Source organism: Macrobrachium nipponense, chromosome 36, assembly GCF_015104395.2.
Source record: "Macrobrachium nipponense isolate FS-2020 chromosome 36, ASM1510439v2, whole genome shotgun sequence".
Taxonomy (NCBI): Eukaryota; Metazoa; Arthropoda; class Malacostraca; order Decapoda; family Palaemonidae; genus Macrobrachium; species Macrobrachium nipponense.
The window spans coordinates 3,134,795-3,157,960 of record NC_087220.1 but is presented as its reverse complement, the minus strand read 5'-3'; the positions used below and the strand labels follow the sequence as shown (position 1 = coordinate 3,157,960).

The window sequence follows — 23,166 nt, the reverse complement described above, 5'->3', positions numbered from 1 at the left end:
GCAAATAGAACATTTTGTGGAAGGACCAATAAATGCTTCAGTCATTGCTTGAATAGATCTCGAGATTAGTGAGTCATCGACACACTGGTGGTCATCTGTACAGAGAGAGAGAGAGAGAGAGTAGAACTGGCAAGTGACATTTCGACCTCAATTATAACATTTCTGGTGGAAGGAAGAAGAAGATGAGCGAATAATGATAATTCTCTAACCCTATTTGAGTGTTTCTCTTTATTTGTGGATGAAGCAAGTTCTTTTGTTGTCCCTTCCTTCTCTCTCTCTCCAAAAGGATCCCGTGATCTTTATGTTGGAAACCATAGAAATCATTATTATCAGTCGTCGTTCGTTTGTTTACATTTATACATATAATACATACATACATACACACACATATATATGTATATATATGTTATTATGCAGCTTTATTCTCGGCAAAGTATCAAAGTTTTTTTTCTGTTTAAATAATTGTAGAAAATTGGCCTTAGCTTTATATCTCATTCGTCTCTCTTGAGCTTGACCAATGTCAGTCTAGAAATCTTCAGATGGTTTCTTGTTATTTTCTGACCTTTTTCCTTTCGTCAACATCTGTTTTTCATTCTTTCACAGTCTTTATTCAAAGCTTCTTTAGTTCTTACACTTTTTTAATTTCTGATCCCTTGATTCACTTCCTTTCTTTCTTTCAAAAACAAAATTCAAACGATATCAAAAAGGTTTCAATAAAAGAACAAGTGCTGCTGAATGAACATGTAGAGTATATTGTTGAAATGTCACATTGAAGAGAATAATAATTCTGTTTTATGTCAAACATTTCCCATAATAATCACAAAGTGATTATTATCCATATATGAACTAGCCTTTGCTAAGCACAAAGTATTATTAATTATTATCATTATCAATATATCCTCAGAGGTTTACACAGAAGAACAGCATCAATGAAAAGCAACAGAGTCAATATTAAGTCAGCCAGGAAAGAAAACTTCAAGATTCCAAATGAATGAATATTATTATAATAATATGGATCTAATAACAACAGGAAGGTAGGAAGGAAGGAAGAGTCCTCCTCCTCCTCCGACAGACTACAATCTTCCCGAGAAGGGAAATCATTACAAAGCAATTGTCGTCAAAGGAAGGATTATTGATTCAGGGTAATTATTATTATTATTCTGCCTCCTCCTCCTCCCACAGAAGATCAGCCTCATGTTGACTGACTACTTCTGTGGGAATATAAATTGGCAGTAACCCATTGCCGTTGATGAACAATCACGTTGACCCACTTTGTATGAAGAAGAAGAACGATCCCAATCAAAGACGCCACATCGCCCCTTCCTCCTGGAAGGGTCTGATTCCCGGGAACCTTCTGTCCAAAGCTGCTCTTGTAGAGGTAGTCCGCTCTCCAGCCATCTCCCTTCGAGCACTCCCAGCCATCCTTTGAAAGTCAAGAAATGAAGAAAACGATCATCAGAATCAATTAAACTGAGTCGGTGAATCAAATTATTCAGGACAATGACGGCAAATGTCGGAAATATATTTATATAATGAGCTTTTTCCTTATTCATGGACTATCTATCGTGTGACTAGATTTCTTTTTCTGATGATGATTTCTGACTAATAATGACTTTAAATTTCATATATATATATATATATAATATATATATTATATATATATATATATATATATATTCCACTCTGAGTTAATAATTAAAGTGAGATGTCTTACAAGAAAAATAATCCTAATTCAAAAACGAGCAAGGCATCTACCTCATTTACTCCCTACCCACCAACCCCCTCCCCACCATCCACTACCACATCCCCCCACCCCCCTCCCCCAACATCCTGTTAAAGGCCTCCCTCCCTCCCTCCCTATCTAGCCTGAACGGTTAGTTTGAAATACACCGCTCCATCCCCCCCCCCCACCCCCACACCCCCAACCACCCCTTACCACCACAACGGAGCCTTGAATTCAAATGCTTATCTTTGCCAAACATTTTTTACTTATAATAACTTTCCTTTAATTTCCTGAAAAATTTGCATAAAGTCGTGTTGCATCTTTTATGCATACATGCATACATACATACATACAGACATACATATATACATACAAACATACGTAAATATATTCTTCTCCTTGGATAAATACTAATTAATAACAATTTGCTTGTATGCCAGTATGTCTATAAATGTATGTTTGTGGCAGAACACAGCATTAAAAAGTCCTCCCCCAAACCCTCTCTCTCTCTCTCTCTCTCTCTCTCTCTCTCTCTCTCTCTCTCTCTCTCTCTTTCTTCTGTCGATAAGTATTACAATTAGACTGAGTCAGGAAGTAACTTACCATAAATACCATAAGCCCGACTAACTTCCAGTAAACTTTCAGAGACGAGGTCCTGCAGGAGACGACCACCTGCCTGGTGGCAGGTGTCCTTCATCCCCTCAAAGGTCTTCTCTTCCCTCACGAGCTTCACGCATCCCACGCCCTCGAGGACCTTGGCCGGGCTTTTGCACGAGAAATCTGGAAGGAGGAGGAAGAGGAGGAGGCTGCAGGAATGATGAGGGTTTTATACACAAGAGCCAAAATGACCCCCAATGACGTCAACGTCGATTTTACAGGAACTGATTCATATAAGATATTTATATAAGAGATAAGAAAGTGGATGATGATATAACAAAGGTAAGGTAAGGTAAGGTAGGTATGTAGGGAGGGAGGCAGGGAGAGAGAGAGGTAGGGAGGTAGGGAGGGAGAGATGTAGGTAGGTACCAGTAGTACTCACTACTCACAGACTCAGCAGCATTACTCAAGTAAAGAAAATAGTGGTACACCAAAGAAGAAGTAGAAGAAGAAGAAGCAATGGAGGAGGAGGAGGACTTATCTATCCATCCATCCATCCGCCATCTTATGATGCTCATCTGTGTGGCCTGGTTGCCATGGCAACAGAGACTTCAACTCTCTCTCTCTCTCTGTCTATATGTAGTGTATATATATATATATATATATATATATATATATATATATATAACATCTTATAACATCTGCATATAATCTTCACTGCTCTATAAAACTTTCCATTGATTCAGAAACAGCATTCGATTATTTAAGTAAATCACTAACAAAGTCTAAGGTACATCTGATCTTCCCTTACCACAGGTTCGTCCATCTCCCTCGAAAGGTGGGTTGCAGGAGCAGCTGTAACTCCCAACGGAGTTCTTGCAGGTCGCGTGGGGGCTGCACTCGTCCTTCCCTTGGGCGCACTCGTCCACGTCTGTTTGGGAGGCAATGATGAATAGTTTTGAGGAAAGAGGCCTTGCGGAGAGTCCCTTTCGTTTGTTCTGAGGGAGGGCAGCTGAAGTCCTTTCAGGGGACAAAGAGGGTTTGGACTTATCTCTAAAACATACATAGGGACTTGAAATTGATATGACGCTGGTTAAAAACAATTGAACCCTTAAATACGTATAACAGATGATTACGAAACCAAACCCATCAGGATATCAGATATAATTTGTATATTAAAGAAGAACAAATGTTCCTTGAAGCAGGAAAGGCTGTTGAAATGGTGACTTGGAATTCTAATTGTTTGATCCTATTATAGAAAGAGCTTCCATTTCCTTCTGGAAGGTTATCAGGTGGACAAGGGTGAACTTTGAAGGGAGGAAGACCCACAAGAGACTAACACGATGTGCAGGGCTCAAAATCGGGAGCCTCATCTATCTGACTTTTGTGGTTGTTATGGAGTGAGACAGAAGTATGAAAACAGGACAAACCAAAGAAAGGACACTCCTGTCTCAAAGGTTTGCATCTGTTGGCATCGAGGAGGGCAGTCAATCAGAACGACCTAAAACTCAGGATTGTCGTTGTTAGAGGCAGACTCGAAACATTTCTCAAAACTGCCTCCATATTCCTCGTGAAGTAGAATTATAAGGTAAAAAAGCTAGTTCAACATGACTGTTACCATAACAAAGGAAAAATGTAATTATATTGATTCTTCTTTTTTGCCTAAAAGAAAAGACCTAAAAAGAACAGTGAGGAAACAAGGGCCACTTGAGCAAAGTGATTATTTCTTCTGGCAGTCAATGACGGATTTATCCAAAGTGTAGGAGAAGAACAGAGGAAAAAGAAAAGAACACTGCAATTGGGGTTTCTCTCTCACCTTCACAGAGTGAACCATCCCGTGCAAAGCCTTCTCTACATGAACAGGTAAACTGCACAAACTTGTCGGTACAAGCTTCATAATCACTGCAGTTGTGGCTTCCCTCTGAGCACTCATCTGTGGGAAAAGTGATATAGTAGTTAGAGAGCAGTCACTCCATATATTCCTCAAGATAAAACTCACATAGAAAGATAAGTAAGTGACTGATAGATAATCTCTCCAGAAAGGGATCCGTTTATTGAGTGGATCAAGATGGAAACATTTCAGTGCAACTAAATTCCAGTCTACAGAAAAATATAAGCAATAATTTTATAATCCTCTCTAAAGCATAAGTATTACTGACCTATTCCTCCTGTCTGCAACAAAGAGATAACTCCAGATATTTCCTGGAGAAGTTCTTGTTGTCCTGGAAAGGAAAAATCGTCCCATGAACACTTAGCTGGAACTCTTATTATGCACTTTGAATCCTAGTCATACTTTTACTTACAATGAGTCTAAGTCATATTAAAGTCCTTTACTATATTGCTTAGTTAGCAAATACCGAACTTAGTATCATCCAATATTCTGCTGACATTGGGAAATATTATAAAAATAGTCATATAGAATCGTAGAAAGTCATTCTCATATGAAAAACATACCCGCTGATGATATGTTCTTGAAGTGTTCCAAGTTCTCCCTTCCGAGGCATTCTTTGGTTTCCTGATGGATCCCTGGAATATATAGGCTATACTCAAAATGAAGAGTATATATATATATATTGGATATATATATATATATATATATATATATATATATATATACGTATATATACTACATCAATATGATGACATAAAATTCTTCATTAAACATGTATAAGTTGTCCTAAAAAAACAGACCCTAAATGAACTAAATTCTAATGGTCATGATCATCAGTTCTCCTGCCATGATATTTTAATAAGCCTGCTTTGTAAGAGACCACCACAGTGTTCTTATCATTCAGTATCACTCAGCATAACGTTGACTATTATTTGCTTTCTACAACCGACAGAATTAAACCTCCAGGAGTGAGTGATGAACACTGAAGAAGAAGAGAAAGAAAAAGAAAAAGCTTTGCAGTTACCTTCTAATGTCTCCAGTTTCGCCCAGATATCCGAAAAGAGAAAAATAATCTCCTTTAGAAAATGCTTCAGTCATCAGGCTGATTTGAGTCCCATTCAGTATGAAGACTATTAGATCTTTCTGCTATGATTGTAAGAGAATTGCTGCCTTCCTGTAGAATGAAATGGGAGAGGAAGGAAGGAAGGGTCATATCTGTCTCTAAAGGTGCAGGGTCAGAGCGTTCTATATGTCAACAAAATCCTCCTAATCAATTATTATTAATCTGTACACTTTTTCCAATACTTAAAACGCCCCCTCCAAGTAATGGTGGGCATTCTTTCTCACTTACTTGCATGGAGAGGCACACACTCATCCACACACACACACATACACAACATGTGAGTCATGCATGTACCACCCCTGGTTGCATATTGAATGTTGCATTGAAAGTCTTTCAAAAGGTGTGATTGGAAAGACATCTGGCAGGGTCTTTACAGAGTCCAGCTACTCCTAAACCTGGTGTTTTCAGTATAAAGGCTTTGCATGATCCTGCCATCATCTCTGGAGAATAAGATACTCACTTTGCAGAGAGTCCTGGCTGTCTGTCGCTGTACATGAATAAAGCGAAAGAATAACCAATAGCTTATAAAGTCTGATTTTCATAACCACTTCGGAATGTTGATCAGTATATCATCAGAGTTACCTTACGCAAGACCCTAGTTTCTTCCTTAGTTACGAATCAGTTGAAACTACAGACACGAAGCTTTCAGAAAGACAGCCACAGACATCGAGGAGTTGCAAATACCTTTCAGGTGTTCCATCTCTTGGTGAAGTTCTGGAAAGGGAAAATCAGTCTTCCTTTACATGGCAGCAACATCAAAGGACACTGGATTCAAATAAAAATGTGACTGAATGGAGTAAGGCCTGCCACTTCGGATTATATGGTACTGATTATGTGATTATAGAGATATTAGAGTATAATATGTCAGTCAAAGTTGACTTTATCTGTGACATTTTAGCATTAATTTCTTGCAGAAAAAAATTGTATGAAGCTGACACAAACCTGATTTAATTGACTCTAGTCTTTAAGTAAAGAACTTTGCTCTACAGTAAAACACAAACTTGGAAAACATGACATAAAAATTACCTTGAAGGTTAATTTCGACGGATTGAAGTTTCTCCTGCATTTCTGGAAATATAAAGGATTATTTGGAGATCATTCGTCTTTCTTCTTTTATAAAACACAAGGCTCCTCACTTTAACAGCAACTCCCTGATTCATTCTAAGAAACAGAGGGAATCATGAAGTATAAGAATTTGTCATGTAGGAGAACATAAACATTTGGAAGCAGAATATTATATAATAATTAACTTGAATTTTGCTTTTAATATATGCCTGGTTCTTCTGCCCTTCCTAAAACACAAGGCTCACATTCACAATAACTTCACTCATTCTATGAGACAGAGAGACTCATGAAGTATAGGAGTTTAAGTCATTGTTTCAAAAAAGTTGGTCTTTATCTTTAAAAGTGAGAGAGAGAGAGAGAGAGAGAGAGAGAGAGAGAGAGAGAGAGAGATTTCTAGTGCGGAACAGAGCATAAGAAGTCGGGGCTGACTCAGGCTTTTCTCTTCACCTGCGGTTCACTTGTGTAGGTGACGAGGGGAAACTACCCACCTCTGAAGAAAACAGAAAACAGCAATGTATAGAAACTGAAATCAATTAAAACTTCAACAGAAAGCAAAGGTAGTAAGCGTGCTTAGCAAATATGCCAACTTCTTTTAAAGTAATATAAACTAGTATAACAACAAAAGCTGCTATGAAGACCAATTCATGGCTTGACACTGCAAGGAGGCTCCTGGTACTGGGACGTGTGGCAACGTGACAGTGCGACGGAGTGTGAATGTGGAAGTTCTGCAGAGCGAATAGCTCTTACACACTGGCTCTTGGGGTGAAGAAACTGAGTGAGCTTTAAATGAAGTTCCCTGTGAAAAATGACACTGTCTCTAATAATTTATTCTCTGTAGATGTAGAAAACCTAGTAAACAAGGTTAAGTTTTATGGCTGTAAACGCTATGACACGAAGATGAAGAGATATAGGCAGTAGCAGAAAAGAAAGACCTGAAGTAGCCTAGTGAACGAAACTTTTGTTTTCTGGCAGCAGGAGATGAAAAGCTTTATAGCTGCTGTGGGAAAAAACACTATTGAAGGCAACACCAAGTATTGTCTGACAATCTTGACTATTCAATACAGTGTTGCCTATACAACCAGAAAAATGGAGCAGGAACCTAGTGCAAAATATGCTCTTTCCAGCGAAGGTTAACCTTACTAGCTACACCACAGACTGGCTGGAACATCATCTATGATGAGACCCAGGGCATGATTTCAAATCTGAGCTGACGCTTTTGTCAGCTGAAGACAGTCAGAGAATAAAGCTCCAGGGCTGACCTGCCATGTAAACAAGAGCACTTAGCACAACTATGATTTGTCAGATATTATAGGATTCCCTGCAAAACTGACAATCATATTCACTATACTCTTGCTAATGAAGACGAAGCCTTGTCCTGCAGCCAACAGCCACGCCCCTCTGTGCTTGAGCTATGCTGTGGCTGTAACCAAAGGAGAGGCAAGCAAGTCCTGAAGCTAAGGACGATCTATTAGTCTTAGTTCCAGGTCATGCTTGCATGTATGACTCTGAGATCCATGAGGTCTGTCTTGGGGTACCACATATACACATATATGAGGACAACATAATGAACTTCTCCTGAAATTGAACTGAAAACCAGAGATTATTTCATATTGCTAGAGTTAGTGATAAAAAAGGAACCACAATTGTAATGTAAAAATAAATAGTCAGCATATAATCAACAAGGAATCAAGTTCATTATACACAAAAGTAGATTCTATGCCAACAAAAAACTGTCATGACAGAAGTAAACAAGACCATACGGTGGAGAGCCAGTCCACCAGGCAGAGAAATCCAAGTCTTCCAGGACTCCCCTGGTTGAGTGAAGACTCAACCAGGAGAGAGAGAGAGAGAGAGAGAGAGAGAGAGAGCAGTAGCGGTGGATTCTGGATAGGAAAGTTAGAGAACAGTAAAAATGTATGAGCTCCGATCTAGGAGAAGACATTTCCTGCACAAATGAAGAACCAAGCTGATCTCTAAGGAACCTTCCCAGACACACTTTATGCAAAGGAAAGCGAATTGAGCCCAAAAGGAATGTGCCTGAATAAATGGCAACTGACACACTCTGGAGGAGGTTGGGAGGTGAAATAGGTGAAAATGAAAATGAATAAAAATTATGAGTGGCTTATTTTATCTTTAAAAAAGAAAGTAAAAATATAACTATGTCAAGAATATATATATAAAAAAATGGAAACTGGAACATGAATGGCTGCATTACCCTTCAGTTGGCTCAAGGCTGCTTCTTGCTTCATTAAGGCTGCTTCTTGCTTCTCCAGCACTTCTCCCATCTTGATGAAGAGATGATTCTCCCAGTCCTCACAGTGGGCTAAATTCCCCACTGTTAAGAGGAAGATGAGTGCAAAAATGTCTCTCGCCATTTCTCCCACAGAAGAGACCCGCTGATTGGCTTTCCCTCGCAGCCCTGGGTCTTTATATACCCAGTTCTCAAGAGGACGCATCAGCCAGACCGTGACTCAGTCCACTGTTCAAGGACGTTATCTATCTGGCATCAGGCCAGAGTTCAAGTGGATGACTCAGAGGCTAGGAATGTGTGTAGCTACAGTCTCCGGTGGCGTCTTCACGTCCAGATGATTTAGAAGAGCTTTAAACAAGCACTCGACGGGGTCGTTATAGGAGGACTTGTCAGGCGACTGCTTCGTTGCTCCTAGAGTTTGAGGGATAAAGGGAAATGAAGAGAGATGCATTTTATTGTACAGAAATGGCGATGCCATCATAAGAGCGAAAGCAGAAATGATAATGAAGTTGATGAGGACATTCTTAGCTTCTACTTGATACAGGATGAAGATTCACTTTTGCACAAAACAAATCTTGTGACATTTTCATAGATTTTTCACCCTCTCTTATGTTAAGAGAGAGAGAGAGAGAGAGAGAGAGAGAGAGAGAGAATCACAGAAGAACCACATCGCAATAAACATGGAATATCAAACATCCCAAAGATGAAACCAAGGAGAGGTAACAGTGTTCAAGGGCTATACCTCTCTCTCTCTCTCTCTCTCTCTCTGTCCTTTCGGGTGATGAAACTTGGCTCTTCTTCATCACCTGAATGACCACTTTTATCTCGCGAATGAGGAGCCATTGGGTTTGTTGAGTCATTGGCTGGGTGTCCGTCACATACAAATGATTAAAGATAAGAAGCACTGGGTCCGGTCAGTTCTTGGATGGATGCCAGCAAATATACTGGCTCTGGTCAGTGTCTGGTTTTGTGATGGCAAATGTAAAGGAAGCAAATAAATGAAGCGGCATTGGGCTCATGTAGGCCTTGGATGGGTGACCACAGATGGAGCCAATTGAAGTAGTTTTTGTTGTATCATTTCAGAACAGTTCCTTTCCACAGCTCTCTTCTCAATCTGTCTGTCCTGTCTGTCTGTTCGTGATCAGATTCCACCCCACCCCCCCACCCCCCCAAACCCTTCTCCTCTCTCTCTCTCTCTCTCTCTCTCTCTCTCTCTCTGTTGCGAGTTATAGGATAATATTGCAGAAAATAGACAAGTTTCTGGATGTTTGAAATGCAGCCCTCGATTCGACAACACACACACACACACACACACACACACACACACACACACACACACACACACACATATATATATATATATATATATATATATATATATACATATATATATATATATATATATATATATATATATATATATATATATATATATATATATATATATATATATATATATATATATATGAAGACACAAGGCCCGTAAAACACCATCTGAACGTTGGAACGTTATATTTCGAGCACTTCTTTCTGTGGCTCTGTTCACTGGTAAAATATGGACTTATGATGTCTTACAAGAAGAGTACTACAAAGCATATGTAGTAGGTGTGGCAGTAAGTCTCTGTGAGTATGCATGTGATGGTTGGCCCTGGAAAGACTGAAATTAAACTCTTCCCTAGTGTTTTATGGCCTCATTAATTACTGTCTGGCGACTCGTCCGGTGGTCGTATGTTCTGGAACACCTGCTTGAGAAGAGTTAGGCCTAAGGATTAACTCTTCGATGTCATCCGGTTTCCAATGTCCTCCTGACAGGTTCATATTGTTGGCTTGATTGATGAGAGCAGATTCCAGTATCTTCCTTTTGTACGGACAACTACTTTTGAAAACCAGCTCTGCCCCACTGCAGTTGACGGTATGGCCTTTGTCCCTGATTTGTAGGAAAATCCCCGAGCTCTCTGAAACACATCGCACTGATCTTTTGTGATCTGTTAATCTTTGCGAGATGGATCTATCAATCTACCTGACTTTCTCCCCCACGTAAATCTCACAATAATTGCTACACGGTATCTTGTAAACTTCGGCTTCTTCTTCTCTTTTATTTTAGTAGACGTTAATGAACGACCTCCCGATGGATTTTGGATAATGGAGAATGGAGGGATTATTAGACCTGAGGTGTTCTGTAACTTTTTGGATGTTTCCGTTGTACGGAAGTTTGATCTTATTGTTGAAATCTATTTGTCTGTTGTGAGTGGGAGCTCTGTAGTATATTGCATTCGCTTTATTAATAGCCTTCTCGATCACGTATGGTGGTTAGAGCAGTTACATTAGGTGTTGGCGTGTCGTGTAAATTCTTTATCTACGTATATATATACCCATGGGAATATATTCCAAGTGCCCTCAGGAGGAATTAGGTGCACCCGACCATGATCTTGACGATGTCTTCTTTTTCTGCAAACAGAATAAAACCTCCATACGATGAAAATGTCCACAAAGCTACAGAACACCTCAGGTCATATAGTGTTTCATGGGCCTTTGATCAGCCTATTGTACTGTTGTATCGCAGAAAAAGGCATTCATATATATATATATATATATATATATATATATATATATATATATATATATTTATATATATATATATACATATATTATATATATATATATATATATATATATATATATATATATATATATCTAATAAAAGGAGCCCATAAAAACACCAAAATATAGAGAGAAAAGTACTTTTTATGGGTTGCTTTTATTAGATGGAATTCTGTTGTAACAGAACATTTTTACCATTCATATATATATATATATATATATATATATATATATATATCTATATCTATATATATATATATAGATATAGATATATATATATATATATATATGTGTGTGTGTGTGTGTGTGTGTGTGTGTGTATGTATGTATAGGTAGATAGATAGATATACGTTTGATGTACATAAGAGAGTTTGCGTGTATGCACACTCGTGATACCACTACCCGCTGATATGGGCGTGAGCATCTCAGGGGCATTATCACTAACAGACGTGCCCTCGGGTACCCTCGTAATCAGAGAACTTAATTATTGGTCATGGTAATGACGTCACCTACTTCAATAGAGTTCTAGGAAGTGGATCATATCAAGTGCATCGCTTATGTCATGAAGACACAAACAATGGCGGTTTGCTTTATCCTCTCTCTCTCTCTCTCTCTCTCTCTCTCTCTCTCTCTCTCTCTCTCTCTCTCTCTTTCTCATGTCCTCAGGGAATCTGCCTCAGTTATTTGTCGAGTTTTATGTTACGAAAAACTATAGTCTATTTAGTTGTAATATTTTGTAATCACATTTAAGAGTTTTTCTGTTGGTATATGGAAAATAGAGACAGAGAGAGAGAGAGAGAATGATAATAAGTAGAAACTGCATCTCTGCCCATATAGAGACCATTGTGTGCTGAAGTTCAATGCGAAACTTTATTCGTTTTAGTTAAACTCCCAAACACCACCAGTGGAAGAAAATAAAGAATATGATGATAAAACCAAAAAGAAGAAGAAGAAGAAGAAGGAGAAGGAGGAGGATGAGGAATCATTGACACGAATAAATATTGAGGCTGTTTATTTCCTTCCTTCTTTCGAAGGTTGAACACAAAAGCATTAATATTATATTATTATTATTTCCTGTGTTCAGTTCTGCATCTATGAGCAACGTTCGTATGAAGAACAGAAGAGAGAGAGAGAGAGAGAGAGAGAAGAGAGAGAGAGAGAGAGAGAGAGAGAGAGATCGCTTTTCGAAAGAAAGACGATTATAATTAGGTCCCTGACGTTGATGTGTTGTGCTTTTGCTGTTTGTCTTCTCTGTAGATGCGTTCGTGCACTGACGCAAGCAAACTTCTGCAAGCGCAAAAAGCAAATATTGTGAGATCGAGAGCACTGAGAGTTTGCCAGGAATGAAATGCAGCCCCTTCCCAAGTCCTGGACAATCAAAGCCCTCAGGAAAAAGACCTGGTAACGATCAGAAGCTGAATCAGGTCGACAGACGAGAGAGAGAGAGAGAGAGAGAGAGATCTGTGGGGCTAAAATCAAGCACTTGATTTTCAACGAACTCTTCTTCCTCAGCAACAACGGCTCCCCCTTAATGGGAACGACTCTCAGGAGGTCGAATAAGAGAAGAAGAAGAAGACCCTTGTACTCATGACTAACATCACGGCTTTCTCCTCCGCCCCCTCCACGACCTCCTCCCTCCCTCCCTCACTCCCTCCCACTCTCCCCCGAGGGATAGATAACAAGGGCGTCAGTCAGCTACTCCGGCGCCGCCCACTGTCGCGTCGTCGGTGCAATCTCCGACTCGGTGACCGTGGGCGCGTATTCTCTCTCTCTCTCTCTCTCTCTCTCTCTCTCTCTCTCTCCTTGGCCCTCTCTTGTTTTTTATTTACATTAATGACATTGATGTAGGCTTAACTGGCGGGATAGCCAAATTTGCAGATGACACCAGACTAGGTGTAAATGCAGCAGATCCAGATGCAGTGCAAAGTTTAAGAAATGATCTAATGAAAATAGGAGACTGGTAAATAAAAATGGCAAGTGCCTTTTAACGTAGATAAGTGTAAAGTGTTACAAATAGGAACAAACAACCCTCATGCCAGCTGCATGTTGCTTGGGAATGACATAAATAATGTAGAACAAGAGGAGGACCTTGGAGTCATTATTACCAAGGACTTAAAATCCACAAAACAGTGCATAAAAGAAGGCACAGAAACTAGTTGAATACATAAGAGGGAGTTCAAATACAGAAACAAGGAAACTGCTGCAGCTCTAAACATCTCTAATATGCAGTACAGATTTGGTCACGAACACTAAGGATAGACAAATAGATTAGGAGTACAAGCAAGAGCCACAAAGTTAATTCCATCCATCAGGCAAGTAGGTTACAAAAAACGACTAGAGAGCCTGAAGATATATGGCTTAGAAACACGACGATTGCGAGGACAACTAATAGAAACATTCAAAATACTGAAAGGCATAACAAAAGCAGACAGTAACCTATTTACATTAAACGAAAACCAGACAAGAAATAATGGATGGAAACTAGAACTGAAGAAATACAACACATCCCATTGTGGGAACTTCTTTACATACAAGATATGTGAGAAGTGGAATAAACTGCCACTAGAAATTGTAAACAGCAACAGTGTGGAAGAGTTCAAAAGAAAGCTAGACAAAATCATTAGGACACTGTGAATGAACAGTAAAACCTGCTCCTAGAGATAAATGAGCACATGATGTCTCCTCGGATGGACAGTATAAAGAAGTCCTTGAGATATCCTTATCTTTGTAACTCTCTCTCTCTCTCTCTCTCTCTGACCACATTGCAATTTGTCAAACTCCGATGAACCGTTCAAAAACTCGAAAGTTCAAAATGGTTTCAACAAACTATCAGGAATATCTGTACGAATTTCCTCCGACGAATTCCCCACCTGTCATCTCACCTGTTAACTCACCTGTTAGATTTGACTGATCAAACAATTGCTTTAGTTTCCAGTCACTGCTTATCGTTTTAGGAGTGATCCGTAAAATAATATGGAGAACAGCGGCAAGGATCCTTGTCGTAGGTCCTAGAACAAAATGCTGCTTTCTAATCTGTATTTTCATAAACTTTACCATCTCAAACTTCGATATTCGTATGACTGCATTTATCTGACCTTACTCTTCCATTAACCTGTTAAACTATTAATACTTATATTCATCTTGTAAATCTGGGTATAATCGAGAAGTTATCAAATAAAGGCCCAGTTTTCCAATCAGTCCAATGGCCTACTTTTATTGAAAGAATCCACTCCATGAAATTCAGCTATATTTATCAACCTCGGTCTAAATCAGCTCCCGGCAGTGTTTTGAAATAATGGACTGAATTTCGTCGTCGAGAGTGTGTTTCATCCTGTTTGGCAGTGATGCGGGGATGTCCTTTCGTCATATCTTATTAGGATGTTGCATAAGAATCATTAGGATGTAATGAATTATTTCGAATTCGTCTCCACTTAGCTCTACACGAGTCAGTGGTATAGGCCTAGAGTGCCAGACACCGATATGCGTCTTGTTCACCAAAGCTAAGCTTCTAGAAGACTCTGTTAAGACTTTAATGCTTTCATAGGTTCAAGGATCAAGTCCCATGGAAGCCTGAGGGCAAAGGCGTTTATTTATAAATACTCCCCTTGTTGCTAATGTCGATGTTTTCAGGCAAATTGTCCAAATTCTTCAACTTCTTATTGCCATAATCTTCGTTCCAGTTAGTCCTGCACCTTCTTGTGGAGTTGTGTGCTTTTTGCAGTATTATATTGTAATAGTTTGGTTTCTTGAGTAATTCTAGGGTTTTAGCACGTTTTAATTCCCTGGGAATTTCAGTATAAGCCTAACTTGCATAATACTTAGATACAGTTCTGCTTGTATCCTTTATATCCATAGACCAACAGGCACCCTTTTTCATTCTCACAATTAAATATCCCAGTGTGATAAATATATAATGCAAGCGATTCTTTTTTTGTTAGTGTTTCGTATTGTTTCTTAGCTGCAGTTCTGGTATATCCACCAGCTACCACGATACATAAATGAAGATCTAGATTTAGTATTTCTCCCATAACCATAAATATTCCCTGAAAGCTTCCACGCTGAGGTTTATTAAGTAAACTACAATACCTTCTCGGGTTCAATCCGGCGAATGGATCTCGATGGAATAGAATGTCGAGATGAATGGCCTTCCATACTCTGATTTCTCCGTGGCATTCTCTCTCTCTCTCTCTCTCTCTCTCTTTGTTTTAACGTGAATGAAACGAGCTCTTAGCTCTCATATGTGTTTTCTCCCTAGTGACTTTTGAATTTAAAATGGTAGACAAAGAAAATGGGAAAAATTAAACTTTCAAACAGATAATTTTCTGTTCACTAATCTGTCGTATGTTGACCAAGAGTTCGTTATTATTATTATTATTATTATTATTATTATTATTATTATTATTATTATTATTATTATTATTATTATTAATTATTATTATTATAGTTCTGAAGACACCAAAGTGTGTCAACCAATCATTGCTTTGTAACAGGTGATGCCAATTACCCAAGTTCAAAGAGCATATGTGCGACGTGACATAGGCCTACGTGCTACGATCACGTATATCCTGCCCTTTTTATTTTCAACCATCCCTCAACTCTGTGTTCCCTTCTCTTGTATCTCACACTAGAGATCCATTTGATTACGGTTACTCTAGTTCCATGCAATGTAAAAACACCATACAAACAAACAATTACGGTTACAGTACTGGATTCAGGCGGGGTAGTTGCACACACACACTCACAGAGAGAGAGAGAGAGAGATCATCCATTCAGGCAAGGGAGGGGGGGGCTCCATCTTAATGCCATTCCCTTGTTCCAATGTCCGGATAAAGAGAGAGAGAGAGAGAGGAGAGAGAGAGAGAGAGAGAACAGAAACAAGTGCAAAGTATAAAAGTATATGTAAAAAGAACCAATCAGTGTATCTCTGACCTGTTGGAATGGCAAGAGATTTTCCATTAGTTGCAAAGAGAAACTTTATAACGAAAATACACAGACTTCGTTTGTTGCAGTGTTGCCAAAAATTCCACAAATACAAACACCTCTGTTGGATTATTTCTCGTTTGAGAATTATTTTTTATATTTTGTTACATTTATTATTATTATTTATTATTTTTTATTTATTATTCTTTTATTATTATTATTATTTTTTATTATTATTATTATTATTATTATTATTATTATTATTATTATTATTGTGTTCGCTTGAAAGAAGTAAAAGAAGGCAGTAGTAGGCAATACCGAAAGAAGAGATCAATTATTAAGAAAAAAGATATATGACTAAAAATTAATAAATAGTGAATCGTATCCATATAATATAATTATAATGATCCATAATAATATCTATATAAAATCAATGAAACATATAATCTATATAGTATCTATAATTTTTGTGTAATCATTTTGTATGCTTTAAATGAGAAAAAGTTAGTTTATTCCTCATCCACCCATTCCCCTTTCCAATACCTGCAACGTATAGTAGGAAGTAATTATAAGAAAAGGCAAGTGGAGAATAATGACAAAGGATTCTTTTCAGAGAAAGAAATTATTTCCTGCTCTAGAAATGTCCCTTCTAGGGCTCTAGGAATTCTTACTCGATATAACACGTATCATATTATAAACGTGCTACTCTCAATGGCTGATATGAAGGAACGCCTTTGGAGAAATAGAGCTCTATAGATCTCTGTGGGGCTATGTGGGGTTCTCTGGGGATTTAAGTGACTGTGTGGCGCTATGGGGGCTCTCTGGGGATCTGTGAGATTCCGTGGCCCTTTGGGGCTCTGTGTAGCCATGTATGACTCTGCATCTGCATAGCTATGTGGGGTTGTGTGTGGCTCTATGGAGCTCTCTGGAGACTTAAGGGAATGTGGGGCTCTTTGGGTCTGTTTGGCTTTTGGGGTCCTGTGGGGATCTGTGGGGCCTTGTGAGAATCTATGGGGCTCTGTGTGGCCCCCCCCTGTGGACTTTGTTTGGCCCTTAGGGATTCTGAGGCCTCTGTGTTCCCCTTCGAGGCTCTGTGTGGCCCTGTGGACTTTGTTTGGTCCTTAGGGATTTTGAGGGGCTTTGTGTTGCCCTTCGAGGCTCTGTGTGGTTCTGTGGGGCACAAAAAGCATTTTTTTTCTTAAGCAGCGACAGACCCTCTCGAAGGGATTCGGGAAATGTCATCCTCACACTTGGGGGACCTTCCTCTCCCTTCGCCTCGCTTTTCCGTCCCCCCCACCCAGGGGCCTCTGGGACGCCCCTGGAAAGAGAATAGGAGACGAAGGGAATTAGGAAAGTCTGGAGAAGACTCTTGGCCCTTCAAATTTCCCTCGCGGCCCTGGGATCAAGGATGGTGGGTCCTGGGTCTAATTTTATCCCGCGCGGGGCAGTCAAGGGTCGTTACAAAGGTCTTCGAGTGTCTCTTTGCTTTCTGTTCGTTCGTCTGTCCGTCACACTTGTTTATTCGGGGACTTGTGTAGTGATGGTTAGTTCAATTATATTTATTAAAAAGCTTTAAATTAGCATTGTCGTTGGTGACCCTGAAAATCAGACTAAGTTTGGCTCTATTAAGATACAAATTTGTTCGTTTAATGAGACACACCAGTGGTAGGAGTTCATGTTTTCGCACATTATTCTCTCTCTCATCTCTCCTATTCCCTAGTATTTACTTTGGATGTTATGTGCTGCCTTCCCTTGTTATGTCATTGATCATGTGATTCCGAGCGTCCACACTACAGTGAAACAAGTCATAATCACAAGTTGGCGACTCGTGTTTTTTGATAGTTATGAAATATCTAAATTTTTAACTTTCACTCCTATTGATAATGGAAATATTATTTTTAGTATGATAGATAGATAGAAAAAAAAAATCATACAAAATAAGTTTAAACTGAAGCAACTTCCAAAGGAGAGAGAGAGCGAGAGAGAGAGAGAAGAGAGAGACGAGAGAGAGAGAGAGAGAGAGGGAGGGGAGGGCATGTGATGGAAGAAGGAAGGGAAGGGAGAAGGAAAGGGGTGGGGGTTGAGGGAGGAGGTAGGCAGAGCAGAGGGAAGGTAAGGAATGAAGGGGTGGGGTGGAGGGAGGGGTAGCCCAGAGCTTTTTTTATACTATTTCAGGCTAATCGAAATTTTCTCTTGGTACAGGGACTAGTGTCTTTATTCTTTACAATTAGTGATTCGTGATAATCCTATAAATTACGGCATTGTGTGTAATACACTATAGCAAAATCTCGTACTGATACGAGTGTTCGTTACAGAGTTATTGCTGAAAAACGTGCTTGCACTCTCTGTGAAACCCACAGTAGTTTCTATCTCATTTACTATTGAAGGGAAATATTATTATGTAAGCATTCCAGTTCCTCATACAACCAGACTTTTTAAAACTAATTGGTTAAGTTTTGCACCGCTAGGCTATTCAACTGAAAACTTGCCTTTGATGAGAAGTTCTTTTGTGATCTCGTGTCAAGTTTGGTGAAATTCACTGACCAGGAATAGATTCAATTTTGACAGATGGAAGACTTTCATTTCCTGATTCCGTTACTTAGTTGATGTGCGTTCCTTTAAATGAGCTGAAAGTTGTATACCTATACAGCTTTTCAAAAGGATATTTCTAACGAAAGACACTTGTATAAAACTGGAGTCAAAATAAAAACAATTGAACTTTTAGGAAGACATTTTGAAACTTGAAATAGATATTATATGTAATTCTAGTTTGGTTTTACTGGAACATCTAAGAGAGAGAGAGAGAGAGAGAGAGAGAGAGAGAGAGAGAGAGAGAGAGAATTCTCACCAAGTCGAGGTCCTACGCCGTATTTCCACCGGTTTAATTCTTCTCCCATACAAGTAAGGTCGGAGCAAATTACATATGATAAAAAGTGTATCAAAGAACGAACAGTAAATAGGTAGATGCGGAATGTAAACACGCTCATGCTATTTACTGTCCCTGTAAGTAACGAGATATATTATTATTATAATAAAGATTGTTGCCAAGCATTTGACAAGTCAACGACTGACTCGGTCTATCAAATGTAACTTGGTGACGGTGTCTCGTCCTCAATATCCCGCTCATTTCTGGTGCGAATCACAGACGTGGAAGAATAATTGGTTGGTTTGTCTATTTTCATTTCAAGGACAGGGAAAAGTTAAATGATGTGCTCTGAATTTTGAAGGAAATGAAGAAATGAGGGCTAGAAGATATAATGGTATTTATGACGTCCATTGCTGCAGCAGCCTGGCTTTTGCAGCTACGTGGGTGAAGGTATGAAACTTAGCACGTAGTATATATGTTTAGGTGTAGTTTAATTTTTAACCGTTATTTAGACTCTTCAAAGTGTATAATGACCATAGTGAATAACTTGCAATGATAATTTATTATCGTGAGTAGGTCCTGGCGTCTCATTTAGTAGGCTAAGTGAGGTAACTTCCCTGACTGGACCCAGTTTAGGGTACCATACTTACCTAACCTGTCCTGATGATAGGAAACTCTCTCACTGTTATGGAACAGCTGACAGTTACTTAGAATTCACAGGCTTTGTGTGGTTTCGTTACCTTATTACAGCAACATTTATTCGCCTTAGGAGGATCACTGTTGCATCTCGATCAATTTTTCCATTGTAATGATAAATTCCAGTGTTTGTAGACTCATGGGAATCTCTCTCTCTCTCATTTGAAGGTGATTAAAATGATGTAGGCCTAATGGAGCGTTGTGTTGCCATGGTCTAAGTAAGAGAACGAATTGCAAAGAAATATTTTGCCTTTAATAAATCGTCAGGAACAGAGGTCAGAGGTTATGGCTTCTGTGACCTTATGTTCACCTTCATCCCCTTCAAAACAAGAATATTTAGTCTTTTACAGTTATGCATAGAATATGTCTTGAATAAGCTCCAAATGACTATTGCTTTTGTTCCATAGTGCCATAAGGTCTATAATGGATACCAACCTTTATTAAAATTTTCCCTAGGTAATTAATAATAATAATAAACGTCGTGATAACTAAATATAACTAGAATAATAATAATAATAATAATAATAATAATAATAATAATAATTTATATAAAAATCCTCGCCTTGGTTTGTTTTTCAAAAACATGAGTCTACACCAAATGCCTTTTTAATTTCTTGATGGCGACGCTGATTGTTTTTCATTAGTGACGGTTTTATAAACAATTGGTTGGAACGTCCGCTAAGCTTAATTCGTTATCCATGAATCACTCAAACAAGTAGATCAGTTGTTCGTAATCAAGGTGAACAAACAACCCAGTTCTGGCGGGTGACTGGTTATTCATTATTAGTTCATGATTTTTAATTATTATTTCATGAATTATTTCCCTTTTGGATATCATGAATCGGTGTACCAAAGGAAATTACAATGTAGGATTAACGTATCTTGAATTTGAGGCTTAGGTGAAGAGGGAGTACTGCCAAAAATGTTGCCAAGCAACAATATTGACCAAGAATGACTGAGGAGGAGTGTGGAAGAGTTGTTGTGTTGGTGATAATGAAAAGAAACTGGTAAAAGACTTTGGAAACCTTTTTCTCGAGGAGAAATGTTTATAGCTTGGCTACAAAATATATATATATAGTCTTTAGTGTGCACAGGTTCATATAGGACATATCCAGAATAATGAGGAATCATCCGGAATAATCCAGTTAATGCAGTCGATCGCTCAAAGTTTGTGTTTATCTCTTCGGCGGATTTTGTAGTCGCTACGTAGGGAAAAAGTGGGGACTTTTTTTTTTTAACTTTTATTAGAAAAATATTACATGGCATATACATAAGTAAGATATTACAAAAATGTATACCTACAATATTTACAAATTACTGGATTTTATTTTATTATTATTAAGTAGGCTTTAAAACTTTTTTCTCTTAACACTAGGTATTAATTGTGGTATTACTTACAAAATTAATACTGGCTATTCAAAAACAGTAATTAATGTACTCTATTGTGAAAATATTTTTTATTCTTTCTTTGTAATTGTTCTTTAATAACAAAATTTGCTTTTAACAAAGGCATCTGTTTCCTCTTTTGTGTAATGTTTCTTTTGACTGACCCAAACAGCATATAAATACCCTACAATTAATACAAAGGCACTATTATGATCCTTTTTCGTTCTATAATTGAAACTGAACATTAATGTTTTAAAAAAATTGTCTCTATTTATTTTACAAGTATTGAATAGCACACTTTTGAAATACCCCAATGGTGTTTTTATGTGACTACAAAAGTAAAAAATATGCAATGTGTATTCAACATCTTCACAATGATCACATTTATCACTGTTTTTGATATTTAATATTTTTAGCCGGTTGTTGGTCGCCAAGGTTCCATGTGCATATTTAAAGGCAAATTCCCTTTCCATGATACCAACGAAAAGTTTGTTTATGCTCTCCCATACCATTTTCCAGTCCAAAAGTGGATAACTCTCTTCAATTTTTGGTGCATTTTCTGGCCTTATAAATTTATAGCAGTTTTTACCATTCAAGTTTGGGAATTTTTCTGCCGAGAAACTTTCCTGATGACATCAATTACTACTGAATAAAATGATGTTGCAAGGAACCAGTGGTTATTCAGCAACGGGACCAACGGCTTTACGTGTCTTCCGAACCACGCCGAGAGTGAACGCCATCCCATGAGAAAAAGTGTTATGTCTTAGATGGAGGACTTTTCCATACTGGCTGAGGACACTAGTTAAAAGGGAGTCTTCCATATCAAAGGGTGCATAACGTACTGATACATAAGTATATACACTGCTCAAATTAATTACTAGGGCCTTTTCCCCGTCACCAAAATTAATCACTTTGTCTTCATACTCTCGTATAAAGACGTCAAAAACATTGGCCTCAAGAAATTTCACAGCAACTCTGTTATTTGGTATATTCTGAAATTCTCGTATGTCTTTTTTCATTTATTTTCATCTTATTGAAAATGACATCACATGCGGAGTCGTAATTAGGGGGACAGGAAAACTTTAAACCGACTGAAGTCTTTGGTTTAAGTTTCATTGGTATAGAGGTGTAGTTTTCCATCGACATCAGGAAGAGAACGGTCCGTTTTCTATGATGACGTCACATCGCCTGAGGCGATCCAAAGCCCCCGGCCTGAGAACGCCTAGAGGTCTGAGCCAAAAAAAGGTTCTAAATAAAGAGTCTGTGCAATAAACAGGTTAACTTGAAGCACTATCTAGTTCACTGCCATCTTACTCACAAGTTGGAGTCCAAAATCATGAGAAAGACCTCAAAATATGGCCTAAAAACCAGAACCAGTGAGGAGCCTTTCAAAGAGGGTTTGTAAACAAACAAGGCTTCTTCTGCCTTCCTATCTGGATATTGTGTAGAGTTAGAAGTCAAGTGTTGATACCATAGTAGCTGCTGCCATTAGGCGCAGTTTAAGAGAAGCCACTGAATATCATGCCATATTTCACCGAAAAACGTTCCTTCTGATCCATGAACATCTCATTAATAGGGTCAGTAGTTGCATGGGATTTGATAGCCTCATAGTCATCTACTTTCCTCTCATAATGATCACATTTCAAGTGATTGGTAGTTAGTAAGTTGTTCTGCTGCACTTGACATAGCTACATCCCCAAACATTTGCCTCAGTGTGCTGACATTTCACTCATGATCATCATTATCAGCATTCTTGTTGGTATTGTTTTGTTTGCAGTAGTTGAGAAATTCTTTTGCAGTGTCTTGTGCACTTTCACCGTGAATAATTGTAGTCATCTATGCCCCGGTATCATAGTTTTTTTAATTGTTTTCTTTCCTTCCATATCTGCAACTTTTCTGACTAACTTCTTTCCTGTTTGAAACACATATGCAGGCCATTTATGCCTATTTTCAGTTCTTACATGATCTGATCTTCCCAGCTTACTCCAGTCAGTGAACCTGAGCATTTTTTAGTTAGGTCTCTCCCAAATCTGCTCTGTATTCTTTG

The 23,166-nt window shown here is 38.5% G+C and overlaps 1 protein-coding gene across 1 annotated transcript; it reads right to left on the bottom strand.

Annotated features, from left to right (window-relative positions):
- Positions 1 to 735: 735 nt before the first annotated feature.
- LOC135203263 (uromodulin-like) lies at positions 736 to 8,804 on the bottom strand. Its single transcript, XM_064233031.1, has 9 exons — positions 8,615 to 8,804; positions 6,361 to 6,402; positions 6,019 to 6,048; positions 4,775 to 4,846; positions 4,480 to 4,542; positions 4,137 to 4,253; positions 3,132 to 3,251; positions 2,327 to 2,503; positions 736 to 1,423 (listed from the first exon to the last, which is right to left on the bottom strand). Exons 1-9 carry the CDS (start codon positions 8,772 to 8,774, stop codon positions 1,206 to 1,208), a joined length of 999 nt encoding a protein of 332 aa, XP_064089101.1. The 5' UTR covers positions 8,775 to 8,804; the 3' UTR covers positions 736 to 1,205.
- Between the last annotated feature and the right edge of the window lie 14,362 nt (positions 8,805 to 23,166).

Bases quoted from the DNA above. Each gene is read 5' to 3' on its own strand.
- LOC135203263 (XM_064233031.1), bottom strand. From the start codon at position 8,774: ATGGCGAGAGACATTTTTGCACTCATCTTCCTCTTAACAGTGGGGAAT. The intron at 2,504-3,131 runs GTAAGGGAAGAT...TCCTCCTTCCAG, and splicing joins GGGAGATGGACGAACCTGTG to ATTTCTCGTGCAAAAGCCCG. The intron at 1,424-2,326 runs GTAAGTTACTTC...TGACTTTCAAAG, and splicing joins TCGGGCTTATGGTATTTATG to GATGGCTGGGAGTGCTCGAA.